We start from the raw sequence: 14,415 nt of genomic DNA on the forward strand, positions 1-14,415 counted from the left end.
TCTACTCCAGAATGCAGTGGTTCAACATACAGAAAACAATTAATGTAATACACCACATTAATAGAATGAAAGGGAAAAGCCACATGGTCATCCTCACTGATGCAGAAAAAACATCTGACAAAACCCAGCACCATTTCAAGATAAAAACACCCAACAAGCAAGGAATCGATGGGAACTTCCTCAACCTGATGACGTACATTTATGAAAAATCCACGACTAATGTCATATTGGATGATGAAAGACTGACAGCCTCTCCCTGAGATCAGGAAAAGGCCCGCTTTTACCATTTCATCTGCTTAACTTTGCACTGCAAGTCCTAGCTATAGCAATTTGGCAAGAAAGAAATAAAAGGCATCCAAATTGGAAAGGAAGAAGCAAAACCATCCATATTCACAGATGATATAATACATACACATACAGAAAAACAAATCCTAAAGAACACACACACACACACACACTTAGAGCTAATAAGCAAATTCAGCAAAATTGGAGGATTCAAGATCAACATACAAAATTCAGTTGTATTTCTATACACAAAATTCTGACACCAATTCTGATGTGTGGGTTTTTCCCCCACACCAAGCAACCCTCTGACACCACCGGAGTGTCCTCCAACGTGACACAATTCCGACACCATCTACCTGGAGACAGCATCAGGTCCCACATCTTCCTGGCTCAGTCCCACAAGATGGCCCCCGCTTCAGACATCTGTGCTCCTGACTGACTGGCTATACATCAGAGGTTCAGCAGCCCCCTCACTGGATTTGATTAATTTGCGATAGCAAATCACAGCACTCAGGGAATGATTTTACTTGCTGGCTTACAGATTTAGTACAAAAAGATATAAATCAGGAAAGGCCAGATGGAAGAGATGCAGAGGGTAAGGTATGTGGAAAGCAGACCCCTTGCTAATGGTTTTCAACTCTGGTCTTTTTTTTTTTTAAGATTTTATTTATTTATTCATGAGAGACAGAGAGGAGAGAGAGAGAGAGAAGCAGAGGGAGAATAGGCTCCCAAAGAGCAGGGAGTCCGATGCGGGACTCAATCCCAGGACTCTGGGATCATGACCTGAGCCGAAGGCAGACGCTTAACCATCTGAGCCACCCAGGCGCCCTCACTCTGGTCTTTTTTTTTTTTTTTTTTTTTTTTATTTATTTGACAGAGAGAGAGAGAGAGTGGGCACAACCAGGGGGAACGGCAGGCAGAGGGAGAGGGAGAAGAAGGCTCTCTGCCGAGCAGGGAGCCTGATGTGGTGCTTGATCCCAGGACCCCGGGATCATGACCCAAAGGCAGATGCTTAACTAAATGAGCCACCCAAGTGCCCACAACTCTGGTCTTTGAATCTCTTATGCTCCACTCCATTCCAGCCAGTGTCGCTCCCCAGCCAGGCCCTTCTGCACAAATAGCAGGCAGGACCTTCCATGTAGCTTTCCTTGATCTTGACACCTCAGTGAGGGCATCACTACTTTCCAGTCTCCCCTCAAGCTACGACCACTGGGGACACTTCGGAAGCTTCTTATTCACTCATCAACAAACACACACTGATGCTGGCTATGTGGCTAGCACTGTAGTGTGTGGGAGGCAGAAGACACTGTGAGCAGGTGCCTGGGCAGACCAAGGGAGTGCTGCAGATGAGACTCAGATGCCCAGGGGCCAGGCGGAACAGGGAAGGGGTAGTGTTGAAACCTTGGCCAAGAGACAACTATTTGCAAAGGGTGAACTACTCTTTATGTTCCGGTCAATTGTCACCCTGTGGAAACGCAGGCCTGGCATTGCCAGATCTCAAAGAATTTAAAAGTTGGAAATGTGGATTTTATGTGAAATCTTCTGATTCACCAAAGCCAACAACTAATGTGATTCAAAATTGTTATTTTCGGGCACCTGGGTGGCTCAGTCGTTAAGCGTCTGCCTTCAGCTCAGGTCATGATCTCAGGGTCCTGGGATCGAGCCCCGCATCGGGCCCTCTGCTCAGCAGGAAGTCTGCTTCTCCCTCTCCCACTCCCCCTGCTTGTGTTCCCTCCCTCGCTGTCTCTTTCTGTCAAAGAAATAAAATCTTTAAAAAAATTGTTATTTTCAACACCGAGCAAGTCAAAGATGACCCTAATAGCACCAAATCTGACGTCTGCACCTCCAGTTTGCCAGGACTGTGCTAAAAGGGTTTTCACATACTTTTCTCCTCTCACCCAGCACAGGTCACCAGTGAAAACCTTCAAGGATAGTACCTGTCAAGTCTCCTGCAAGGCTTCATCCCTGGTGCCTAACACAGCCCCTAGCGCAGAGCAGTGCTCAGTATGTGGTATTGCTGGGGCTGCAGAATATAGGTCCCCTGGTTTCTCTTCAATTCAACAACCTTGACTTTCTGGGGCACCTAGGTGGCTCAGTCGCTTAAGCATCTGCCTTTGGTTCAGGTCATGATCCCAGTGACCTGGGACTGAGCCCCTCCTTGGGCTCCCTGCTCAGTGGGGAGTCTGCTTCTCCCTCTGTCCCTCCCCCCTCCTTGTGCTCTCTCTCTCTCTTAAAAAACAAAACAAAACAAAAAACTGCTTTAAAACAAACAAACAAGCAGAACAACCTTGGCTTCCTACAGTCTATGAAGATGAGGGCAAAACTTGTCCTGGCAATTGGAAGCTCTTCGCAGTCTGCCCCAAACCACCTTCCCAAGATTCACAGAGCTCAAATAGTTATCACATATAACTGATTTAGCTGTCGAAGTAGCTGCCCTTCCCCCACAGCCTCTCTTCTTCTAAAGTGCCCATGGATCAGTTATGCCACAAGCACTTATTAAGCGCTTTCTGTATACGTTGGCTGGTGTTAGTATATTCTAGACCTCCTGCTTAAACGTGTATGTGTGTATGTTGGGGGGTAGGGGGTGGGGGGGTGGACAGAAGATCTCCCCCTGGGAGAACTGCTAGGGGGAGGGGAATCTGGGCTGAACAGGGTGATGATTTCAGTGATCAAACACCACAGCACCACCAAATTCCACCACTTCCTGAGCGGGCTTCTCTAATTACCGCAGGTAATATATTGGCTCCCCATTTGGCATCAGCCAGAATTCCAATTCGGGTCTTCTACGTGCCACTGAACCCCGGGCTCTCTTCCTAGGGAGTCAGAAAAGTACACCCCCGTCACCTCGTGTAAAACACGACCGACGAGGATGGGATTCGAACCCACGCGTGCAAAGCACAATGGATTAGCAGTCCATCGCCTTAACCACTCGGCCACCTCGTCCCACGTAAAGCGCTCTTTTCCATAGGCCCTTATCTCTCATCTCCGCACCTTCTGCTCCCCCCCCCCCATCCATTCTTCAGTGTGGCCTTCACAGGACCTGACGGAGGGAGAGACAGCGGAAAGAAAGGGACTTTTTGTGTTCCTTCCCGCCCGCCGCAGCCGCGAACCCGCGCCATCCTTCACCAAGCTGCAACCAGAGTTCTGCCACGGTTTCCCCTCCCTAAGGCGGGGGCGAGCGCGCGGGTGTTTCAGAACGCGCCTGGTCCAGGGGGTCGCACACCGATCGGGAGGGAGGGGCGCGTGTATCCCTGGGAACACGGCAGGCGCGGCCGCGGGCACTTTCAGGGTTTGCACAGCGCGGGACGGCGGCGCATGCAGTAGCTCCTCCTCGCGCGCAGGGGGCGAGCTGGCGCGCCCCAAGGCCAGCTCGGGCGGGGAAGCTGCGAGGGGCTCGGCTCGCCTCGGCTCGCTTCGGCTGCGCTCGGTAGGCTGCGGTAAATCCGGGCTTGCGGCGGCTGGCAAAGGCTGCGGCCCGGTGGTCCCTGCTGCGCGCTCGGAGCCCCGAGAGCCATGCAGATGTCCTACGCCATCCGGTGCGCCTTCTACCAGCTGCTTCTGGCCGCGCTAATGCTGGTGGCTATGCTGCAGCTGCTCTACCTGTCGCTGCTGTCCGGGCTACACGGGCAGGAGGAGCAAGACCAGTATTTCGAGTTCTTTCCCCCGTCCCCGCGGTCCGTGGACCAGGTCAAGGCGCAGCTCCGCACCGCTCTGGCCTCTGGAGGCGTCCTGGACGCCAGTGGCGACTACCGCGTCTACAGGGGCCTACTGAAGACCACCATGGACCCCAATGACGTGATCCTGGCCACGCACGCCAGCGTGGACAACCTGCTGCACCTGTCGGGCCTGTTGGAGCGCTGGGAGGGCCCGCTATCCGTGTCGGTATTCGCGGCCACCAAGGAGGAGGCGCAGCTAGCCACGGTGCTGACCTACGCGCTGAGCAGCCACTGCCCCGATATGCGCGCCAGGGTCGCCATGCACCTTGTGTGCCCCTCGCGCTATGAGGCCGCTGTGCCCGATCCCCGGGAGCCGGGGGAGTTTGCCCTGCTGCGGTCCTGCCAGGAGGTCTTTGACAAGCTAGCCAGGGTGGCCCAGCCCGGGATCAATTATGCTCTGGGCACCAACGTCTCCTATCCCAATAATCTGCTGAGGAATCTAGCTCGTGAGGGGGCCAACTATGCCCTGGTAATCGACGTGGACATGGTGCCCAGCGAGGGGCTGTGGAGGGGCCTGCGGGAAATGCTGGATCAGAGCAAGCAGTGGGCAGGCACAGCACTGGTGGTGCCTGCCTTTGAGATCCGCCGAGCCCGCCGTATGCCCACGAACAAGAACGAGCTGTTGCAGCTCTACCAAGTGGGCGAGGTGCGGCCCTTCTATTATGGGCTGTGCACGCCCTGCCAGGCGCCCACCAACTACTCCCGCTGGGTCAACCTGCCAGAAGAGAGCTTGCTGAGGCCTGCCTATGTGGTGCCCTGGCAGGACCCCTGGGAACCATTCTACGTGGCCGGAGGCAAGGTGCCCACTTTCGACGAGCGCTTTCGCCAGTACGGCTTCAATCGCATCAGCCAGGTGCCCAGGGAGAGGGCATGGGAAATGGGGCAGGAGGAGTGGTGGGCTCTGGGAGCTATGAGTGGTCCTGGATGGAAAGGAGGCAATGAGGCAGGACAGTCATAGTTCACGAAGTGGTTGGATGGTGTGGAAGATCCAGGGTGCTTCCAGAGGAGTGGGGATGCTGGAGAGAGGCTTTAGGGATGTCAGTCTCGGCCCTAGCAGTCTCATCCAACTTCACTGACCTGTCTCTCCTCCAACAGGCCTGTGAGCTGCACGTGGCAGGATTTGATTTCGAGGTGCTGAACGAAGGTTTCCTGGTTCATAAGGGCTTCAAGGAAGCTTTGAAGTTCCATCCCCAAAAGGAGGCCGAAAATCAGCACAATAAGATCCTTTACCGCCAGTTCAAACAGGAGTTGAAGGCCAAGTACCCCGACTCCCCTCGTCACTGCTGAGCCCTTCCCTCTCCTAGTCAGAGAAGTCTCAGCCTCTTCCCTCCTTAGGCCATCCCTCAGGCCTGACAGGGGTAAGAAATGTCACTCCACTTTACAGTGGTAGCTGTGGTGTTGGAACACTGGACTTGAATATGGGGTGCTGGGATCAAGTCCTAGCTTTACCACTAACTAGCTGTGTGGCCTTGAGCAAATCCCATTTCCTCTCTGAGCCTCAGTTATCCCGTCTGTAAAAGGGAGGTGAAAAAAACCTACCTCACAGAACTGTTGGGAGGCTCAGATGAGATGCTATATGTGAAAACATTCTGTAAGCTTCGTACAAATGTGAAGTATTATTAATATTATTACAGTATTATTGTTGTTATTATTATTAACAGTCTGGGGTGGGTGGGCAGTAGGAGAGCGAAAAGTATGAATGGGGCAGAACTGAGAAGTCGGAGTACTTAACATAATGGGACTTTTTGGAAAGAAATCGGGTGAAGGCGTTGAATTTAGTCCTTAGCTTTTGGGCAGAAGCCTAAACTTCCTGGTTCTTCCAGGCCTCCGCCCTCGGGAGCTTTGGGGAAAGGAAGGGTCTGCAGATTCTCTGCCAGATCTGTGTCCTCAAATAGGTTGGGCTGGGTTATTTGCCTACCAACGACCATGTGTAAATAAATGAGTGTTCACACCTACAGCTGGCTCCATGACTCTCCTGAACCTGGCGGGCAGGGGGTGGGGTCGTGGCTTCTTCCCTTGAACACGAGGGACGGGGGGACGGAGGGAAGGAGGTAGCTGCGGCCCAAAGGGAGACGACCGCAAAGCAAGGAAACCACGAGGGTCTTTTCCGCCAGCTGAAGGCCTGCGTGAATTTCGGCCGGTTGCTATGGAGACCGACCCCGCGGTATCCCAGCATGCCTCGCCCCAACTGTCCAATTGTGCTCTCCGCCACGGGCGCCTCCTGATAACGTGTGCGGAAGTGCGGCGGGCCCCGCCTCCCGGAGTAGAGGGACTGGCGCGACGTTTCCGGGAGTCCGGCAGACGCGGGCACCTCTCAGGGAGTTTCAGACGTCAACTCGGAGGCCCCCTTCCCCGCGGTGCGTAACGCTCCTCAGGGCACCTGGTTCGGCGTCTCTGGCCAGTCGGTCGGAGCTGGCCCAGTGAGGGCCGAAGCGGAGACTTAACCGGCCGGACGCGTGCGGCGCCGCGGGGCCCCTGTTGGCCGCCGAAGAGCCGGTGACTCCCCCCGCCCGCGGCGCCGGCGCAGACGCGAATGGAACGGGGCGGGAGGGTCCTGGCGCGTCGCGCTGCGCAGGGGTCTGGATTGGCTTTCTCGAGGGAGAAGAATCGGTCTTCCGTAGAGGTCTGCCCTCGAAATGCTGACTTTCTAAAAATATAAATTACTTGTGTACAGCGCCTTAACAATATCCTTTTCCATCCTTTACGCCTTGCGATCTTTACAACACTCAGAGTAGCGGTGGTTATCCTCATTTTGCGCCCGGGGTAAGGAGGGGAGGTTGTGATTTAATTTTGCTCACTCAGTAGAATCAGAGACAGCTGGAGACAAAAGTAAAAAAAAAAAATATATATATATATATATATATATTTAACAATGAAGAGGAATTGCAAATTTTGGGAACTGCAGGAACTCGGGCTTGAGAATGGGAAAGATGAAGTTGGTTTGGAGAACTGAGGTTTTCAGGTCAGATTCAGATCATTTATGAAATCCTTGAGGAATGCGACTAAGCTGTGCCGTGAGCCAGTTATTTTACACAACTCGAATTGTGTCAAGGAAAGTTAACAGAATACTTTGGATTTGCAACCACTACAGGGTCCTGGGGTACCCTGGAAGGTACCAAGAAGTAAAAGCCTGCCTGAAAAAGTGTTCTTTGTTTAGTTTGTATTTGCACATCCATCAGTCGTGAAGTTAAGTACTGTGCTGGGTGAATGAGGTACAAGTGCATCCCTGCCCTGGGGAGGCTTACAGCCTGGTTGGACAGACAGATGTGAAGATGGGCAAATAGGAGATGTAAACAATAGGGCTTCTTGGAGAGAGTGGTGTCTACACTGATCTAAAGGACTGCAGAACCGTGCCCAGAGAAGTTGGAAGAACATCACAGTGAAATCGAAGCCTCCGGGAGGCGGAAAGATTAACTGTTGGGAGGACCGTTTAGTCTTCCTCTTAATTGATCTCTTGGCAGCATTTGGCACTGTCACCATCTTTCCTTCTGAAATTTTTTCTCCCCACGACTGAGTTTCTCTTCCTCTGCCTCTTGCTAATTTCCTTCTCCTTTTCAGGGCTTTCATCACCTGCCCCTTTGGTGGCCCTGGGAGTTCCATCATGGACCTCTTGTCACTCCACACATACTGCCTTGCTCGTTGCGCCCTCTCCTAAGGTTTGAAGAACTCTGTATGACGATGGCCAGATCTCTGCAGCCCAGATTTCTCTCTGAGGCTTAGACTCATGTGCCCCCACCCCTGCTCCTTCTCTCATTTTGGAGTGTGTGCCCATGCGATTCACTCTGCTTGGAATGTTCCTTCCCTGGCCACCTCAGCTCATCTGTCTGAGCCCTCCATGCTGCTGCTGTAGCAAGGATCTTTTTCTGTAAGCCCTCACTGTTGGAGCAAGCTCCGGTTTCCAGTCAGATGCCTCTCCCATATGCCCCCCGCCCCGACCCTTCTTAACCCTTCTCACACCACAGTCTGCTTCTCTGCCTCTCTCTCCCAGGAAGCTGTAAACTCCTTGAGGTCAGAGACTGTCTGCCCCATCGTGCCCAGGATCTACTGTAGTGTCTGATGGTACCTGGCATCTATTAGGTCTTCAATAAATCTTAGTTGAGTAAATAAAAGAAGGAATGACTAATAGTGTTTATTGTTGCTGAGAAGTCAACTAAGAGAAGTACTAAAGAATACTGGCATTGGGCACCAGGAGGTCGTCTAACGCCACATGATTCACGTCAGCCGAGGGCAATCAGAGAGAAATGGAATGGAACACCTGGGAGGTGAAAGAATAGGAACAGCCAGAGCTTTGAAAAGTGTCGCTGTGAGGTGGGAAATGGGGAGTGCTTAAGTGGAATAGGGTGAGGTTTTGTGTTTCTGCTGTTTCTAAGTGGGGGACAGTACCTGAACACATTTGAAGTTTCCCGGGCAGGAGCTGTCAAGAGGGAGGGTTGGAGAAACAGTGGAGAAGGGGGTACTGGTAGCATGAGGCTCCAGAGAAAGCAGAAGGACACGGGCGTTGACCCGGAGCACAGCGAGGCAACGGGAGGATTGCCAAGTGTTCTCAGGAAGAGAAGTGGAGGGCCTTCCAGGTGGAAGGATCAACAGGAGGGGTGGAGAGAAGGAAGGAATGGAGAGAACAGTACTTAAGGACTGACTGTTAGATGGTGGGGTGAAGCCACCGGCCCAGTACTTCAGTCCGCGCAGGGCCTTAAATGCCCCATTCACAAGTGTGGGCGCAGTCCCAGAGGCAGTGGGGGAGCCCATCCTTGCTGTTTCCCATCTTACCGACCATCACCTTGGCCAGCATTCCCCCGATGGGGATCACCAGCGATGTCCCAGGACGGGAGCACTTCCGGCCCCTGGGAGATGCGCAGACAGGGCCTGGTTTGACTCCCCGCATGGCCACTTTCCTGCTCGGAACTGAGGACAATGATAAGTGATGGTTCCCCTCCTTCTCCCAGAGCCCAGATGCCCGTCCAGCCTCCGAGCAAAGACACAGAAGAGATGGAAGCAGAGGGCGATTCGGCTGCCGAGATGAATGGGGAGGAGGAAGAGAGTGAGGAGGAGCGGAGCGGCAGCCAGACTGAGTCAGAGGAGGAGAGCTCAGGTGAGCCCCCGACGCGCGCACGCGGTGCCCGGCCGCTCCTCCGCAGCCAGCGCTGACTGGCGTCTTGTCCCAGAGATGGATGAGGAGGACTACGAGCGGCGTCGCAGCGAGTGCGTCAACGAGATGCTGGACCTGGAGAAGCAGTTCTCGGAGCTAAAGGAGAAGTGAGCGTGGGGCGTCCAGGGCTGGGTCTCCCGGCACCCGGGGTGAGGAGGCGGCCGGCCTGGCGCGGGGCAGGGGTGGCCAAGGGCCTGCTGCGCGGGCCTGGCTGGGGAGCGCCGGGCGCTCGGCCACGTGTTTGACAGACACACGCCTTTTCCCTCCCAGGTTGTTCAGGGAACGGCTGAGTCAGCTGAGGGTGCGGCTGGAGGAAGTGGGGGCCGAGAGAGCACCTGAGTACACAGAGCCTCTGGGTGGGCTGCAGCGGAGCCTCAAGATCCGCATTCAGGTGGCAGGTCTGTGGGCTGTCCTGTGCTCTGGGGCAGCCCCCAGGCCACCTACCTCTTCGTCTGCCAGAGCCCCTGGCTCTCTGCTCCCTGCTTTTCTCATCCCTCCCCTGACCGGCCCTGCTCCTGGCTCCCCCTTTGGGACACCCGGGTCCCTAGCCAAGCAGGGCTTCCCATCTCCCCTCCTCCCCCCCGTCACTGTAGGAATCTACAAGGGCTTCTGTCTGGACGTGATCCGGAACAAGTACGAGTGTGAGCTGCAGGGAGCCAAACAGCACCTGGAGGTGAATGTGACTGGGTGCTGGGGCGGGAGGGGCGCGGTCCGCGGAAGTGGCTTGTCCCCGCCGCCCCGCTGAGTGGCTCCGCCCCTTCCAGAGTGAGAAGCTGCTGCTCTACGACACCCTGCAGGGGGAGCTGCAGGAGCGGATCCAGAGGCTGGAGGAGGACCGCCAGAGCCTGGACATCAGCTCTGGTGAGGCTGCCCTAGGTGCTGCTCTGTCCTTGTGCATCCCGTCTGCTGCTCTGCCTGCCCTGGGAGCATGTCGGGGAGCCTGCTTCATGGGGTCACTGTGGGGCCCAAACAGAACCAGGCACAGAAAGGACCCAGCCCAGGGCCTGGTGCAGAGTGGAGGCTCAGCAAGAATGGGTCCCCCTGCCCTCCTCGGCCCCTGCTCTCTTTCCAGAACAGGAGGTGCCATTCTCACACCCCCACACCTACAACAGCCACAGTCCCCTCCATGTCCGCAGCGCCTGTGTTCATAAGGGGTCCTAGGGAGGCCGGAATGGTCATTGGCCCACTGGTCACTAAACAGATGAAGAAACCGGGCTGACAAAAGTACAAGGACCCCTCCCGCAGGCTCGCACAACCATGCCATCCGGCCCTGACCTCAGCTTCCACGCCCCCGGCCCCCGGGTGCTCTCCACTGCCCTGGGAGGGAGAGGAGGGGGAAGGGCTGGCCTGGCTCCTGTGAGGGACACAGCTGCAAGGGCGGGCTGTCCTGGGAGGGCCAGCACCTTGATCCTGACTCTGGCTCTGGGGACACAGAGTGGTGGGATGACAAACTGCACGCCAGAAGCAGCGCAAAGACCTGGGACTCCCTGCCAGCCAGCAAGAGGAAGAAGGCCCCTCTCGTTTCTGGTATCCTTCCACCCAGGGCAGCCCGAACCGGGCAGGATGTCAGGGTTAAGGGAGGCGGGGGTGGAGAGGGACTTGGAAGGCGGAGTCACGCTAGACACATAGGCAAATCCAACTGTCGGGAATTTTCTGTGAGGCCCTGGGTCTCTGCTGGGCCGTGTGGACCATAGAGAAATAGAAGTGTCCACTCAGTGACTCCCCCTAACTTGCTGAGTGAAGTCTTCTTCGAGGCTCTTCTGGTTTTCCCACAACATCCCCGACAGGTCCCAGACTTTCCCACCACCACCCTCTCCTCCGCCTGCTCTCACTTTCCACCCTCTTCTTGGAAAGCTTTGCTGCCTATCTCTGCCTGGTCAGGGCTTGTCTCACATGTTACGTCCTCTGTGAAGCCTCTCCTGGTTTCTCCCCAGTGGCAATGCCTTCTCTCTACTCTGCACCCCTGTGGCCTAAACTGGGGCACCCATATCCCATACTGTAGTTGCCCCCTGCCCCACCTTAGGCGTGAGCCCCTTCAGCTCAGGGCCTTCTGAGCCCTCATCCCTCCTGGCAGCGCCCAGCACAGACTGGAATGGAATCCGCACGCCCTCCACCCCCCGGGTACTCTGCGGCCATCAGACGCTCAGGACACGGGCCACCTAGTGATGGCAGTCGGGTCAGGCAGGGAGGGAGATGTCTGGGCAGCGAGGACTTGAGGGGTGAATGGGAGGCAAGGGCATGGAGACATCAGGTACAGAGCCCAGGAGGACAGAGCAGATGGTCCCCGGAGGGGAGTGGGAGACCAAAGGAGGGTTGTCTCCAGAATGGAAGAGACTGAAATCTGTGTGTAGAAGGGGCCAGATGAAGGGACGGAAGGGGACAGGGAGTAGAGGGAGCAAGGTCCCTGAGTGGGTGGGCTGGGTTTTCAACTCCTGACCTTTACACTGGAGGGGGGGGGAGGGGGAGCCGAGGGGAGGTAGGGGTGAGGCTCAGTACCCCCTCCTCCCAGACTCGTGAAGAGGCCACAGGCCCTGCCCCGAGAACCTGGGAGCCAAGAGGGAGGAGACAGAACCTGAGCTCTAACCTGGGTCCTCAGCCCCCTCCCCACTGTGACACCTGTCCCCTCCACTGGGCTTCCTGTTTCCTTGACCCCCATTGCAGGTCCTTACATCGTGTACATGCTGCAGGAGATCGACATCCTGGAGGACTGGACGGCTATCAAAAAGGTGGGGCCAGGGCCCCTGTTTCCCTCATGCAGGTCCCCATCCCTGACCCCAGCTTTGGTCTCTGCGGGCTCACCACGCCTGGGCTTCCTGAGGGCCTGGGAGCTCTGCTAAGCCCTCAGCACCTTCTGCCTTTAGCCCAGGGTTCCCTGGCATTGCCCTTTTTTTAGAGAGAGAGGAGGAGAATGTGTTTGCATGTGCAAGTGGTGCAGGGGGGAGCGGGTGCAGAGGGAGAGAGAGAATCCCAAGTAGGGGTCACTCCTAGCACAGAGCCTGATGTGGGGCTCGATCTCATGACCCTGAGATCTTGACCTGAGCAGAAATCAAGAGTCAGATGCTTAACCTACTGAGCCACCTAGGCGCTGGCCTGAGGCTTCCCTGCAGGAGGGTCCTTTTAATCTGTGTCAGCCCCTTCCTCCTTCCAGGGCAGGTTTTGATAGGATGGGAGGGAGGGAAGGCAGCTGTTCTGGGCTGGACTGGCCTGGTGTCTGTCAGGGGACCACATCAGAGCTTTGCTTAGAAAGGGTCTTATGCCCCCCCCCGCCCCGCGTCTCCATGCTGCACTGACCCAGCAGCGCCCCCACCCCAGAGAAACTGATGTGGAGGAGGGTACTTGCCAAGCTGGAGGCAGGCTCTCAAGGGGGGCTTTTCTTCTTACCCACCCAGGCCAGGGCAGCTGTGTCCCCTCAGAAGAGAAAAGCAGATGGTAAGAACCACAGGAGTTGTTCTGCCTCCTGCCACCCCCTCCCCCAGTCCAGAGTCCTGGAAAAGAGCCCAGAAAGAGGCAGTGGTTATGTCAGATCAGTGGCCCCAGTTAGAACGGTTTGGGGAGCAGATCGGTTTGGGGAGCGGGATCCACCGGGGTGGGGTAGGGAAGCTCTAGGTCGATGGGGCTGGGGGATGAAGCTCCCCACACCTGGGACTGGTCAGGGAGGGCTGGAATGCCGGGCCCATGGGTGCAGGCCGTAGAGCTGCCCTGGGCCAGCCTCAGGCTGTTCCTCTCAGCCCCCCATAGGCAGTGGTGTTCCCCTCCGGGTTCAGCTTTTCACCTGCAGTGCTTCTTCCTTAGGACCATGACCGTGCTGTTCAGAGCCAAGGGGCCCCTCGGGGCAGCTGTCAGCAAAGCCAGGATTCGCATTTTCCTGCTGTGGGAAGGCAGACTGACAAGCCCCTCGGGGTCTGTCCAGCCAGCTCCCCGGTGCTGCTGCTGGACCTTCCCCTCCAGCCATTGCTGGTCCGGACCCCTCTGCCCTCCTCGGGGGCCTGCACAGCTGTGGCCCAGAGCTGCCCTAGCCAGGCAAGACTGTCTCCTCCGTCCCCAGTGAGCGCACCACCTCCCCCTCCCAAAGGGCAGCCTCCTTGGTGCCCTCCTAGACAAAGAAGATGTGGCTCGTCTTAAGCCAAAGCAACATCCTTCCTGCTGACCGTGTACCAGTTGCTGAGCCAGTGAGCTGGGCCCCACTCTGTGGGAACTCTGAGCCAGACATTATATTTTGGGGGCCTGTCTCTCCTGGCTGTTGTTGGAGGTGAGAAGGCAGGCTCCCCGGGTCTTCTGAAGGAGGTTCTTGGTGTCTCCCAGATTGCAGGGACTGGAATTAAAATCTCTCCTGGGACTCCGGTGTGACCTGTGTGTGTCTGATTTACCTTGCAAGAGAATCAGGGCTCCCACGGGGAGTGCCTGAGTCAGGCAGGCTCTCCTGGAGTCCCTGGTACCTCCCCTCACTACCCGGCAGGAGCCAACCTACTCTGAGTTGGGGTATCGGGAGGGGCAGGGGGGACTCGCCCACCACACCTCCCAGAGGTGGGGGAGTGAGCCCTGGCTGACCAAGCGCTCCTGAGCCAAGTCCGAAGCAACACGTGGCACAGGCAGACCATGTGTCCTGGGGTGGGGAAGGCAGCTGTGTGCTCCAGGCTGGGAGACTGGGTCACGTCTGCACCTGCCCCAGTCCCTTGGCGGATTGGTAAGGCAGACTGGCAGGGCCTGCATGCGTAGGAGGCAGCTGGCAGCACCCCGTGTGCTGACGACCTCACAACCAACCCCCCCCCCCGCCCCGTTTAGCGCCGCGTGTTGGAACCACCCCCAGAACCTCAGTTAAGCAAAGGGGTTAGTTTCCATGGAGACAACAGCATCCTTTCTCCATGGCAACCTGAAATCCCAAAACCCAAGTTAGGCTCAGGACTGAGTCATCTGTGACCAGTAGGGGGTGCTCTCCCACCGGGCTGACCCCAGGGCCACGCACAGATGAGCCATTGACCGCAGACTTAAAGGTACCCCGAGGGCCAAACTGGGGCCTGGGGGACCCAGATGGGCCCTGCTTAACCCCTTCCCGCCTGCTTGTGTGGTTTGAGGAGGCCGGTAAGGCTCCGGGATGCACCGTGTGGAGGTGGCGGCCCCACAGCTGGGGCTCTCGGAGGGGCGCTTGCACGGACAGAACCCCTGCCCCCTGACGCTGGGCCCAGGACAGAGAGGAAGCGGGCTCGGCCCGGGCTGAGTGGACACACAAGAGTTAACTGGTGGGGCGTGACAGGGCGAACCGCCCTCAGG

At 56.5% G+C, this 14,415-nt stretch overlaps 2 protein-coding genes and 1 non-coding gene across 7 annotated transcripts; 2 read left to right on the forward strand and 1 right to left on the reverse strand.

The window, feature by feature from the left end:
* Positions 1 to 3,146: 3,146 nt before the first annotated feature.
* TRNAS-GCU (transfer RNA serine (anticodon GCU)) lies at positions 3,147 to 3,228 on the reverse strand. Its single transcript has one exon. It is a non-coding gene; the product is annotated as a tRNA-Ser (tRNA).
* Positions 3,229 to 3,688: 460 nt separating this feature from the next.
* B4GAT1 (beta-1,4-glucuronyltransferase 1) lies at positions 3,689 to 5,956 on the forward strand. Its single transcript, XM_028117842.1, has 2 exons — positions 3,689 to 4,854; positions 5,097 to 5,956. The coding sequence occupies exons 1-2, from the start codon at positions 3,799 to 3,801 to the stop codon at positions 5,286 to 5,288; spliced, it is 1,248 nt and encodes a 415-aa protein (XP_027973643.1). The 5' UTR covers positions 3,689 to 3,798; the 3' UTR covers positions 5,289 to 5,956.
* Positions 5,957 to 6,248: 292 nt separating this feature from the next.
* Positions 6,249 to 13,483, forward strand: BRMS1 (BRMS1 transcriptional repressor and anoikis regulator). Of its 5 annotated transcripts, none has more exons than XM_088017628.1 (10): positions 6,249 to 6,358; positions 8,945 to 9,090; positions 9,164 to 9,254; positions 9,418 to 9,545; positions 9,741 to 9,820; positions 9,912 to 10,008; positions 10,582 to 10,674; positions 11,809 to 11,873; positions 12,537 to 12,576; positions 12,940 to 13,483. In XM_088017628.1, the coding sequence occupies exons 2-10, from the start codon at positions 8,952 to 8,954 to the stop codon at positions 12,945 to 12,947; spliced, it is 741 nt and encodes a 246-aa protein (XP_087873754.1). In that variant the 5' UTR covers positions 6,249 to 6,358; positions 8,945 to 8,951; the 3' UTR covers positions 12,948 to 13,483. The 5 variants fall into 5 exon arrangements, with proteins under 5 accessions (XP_087873754.1, XP_087873755.1, XP_087873756.1 ...); XM_088017629.1 differs by lacking the exon at positions 6,249 to 6,358 and adding an exon at positions 6,365 to 6,497; XM_088017630.1 differs by lacking the exon at positions 6,249 to 6,358 and adding an exon at positions 6,515 to 6,624.
* The last annotated feature ends 932 nt before the right edge of the window (positions 13,484 to 14,415 follow it).

The sequence above is a fragment of the Eumetopias jubatus genome, unplaced genomic scaffold, assembly GCF_037043125.1.
Source record: "Eumetopias jubatus isolate StellerSeaLion01/CBP00866 unplaced genomic scaffold, mEumJub1_p1.0 scaffold_13, whole genome shotgun sequence".
Lineage (NCBI taxonomy): Eukaryota > Metazoa > Chordata > Mammalia > Carnivora > Otariidae > Eumetopias > Eumetopias jubatus.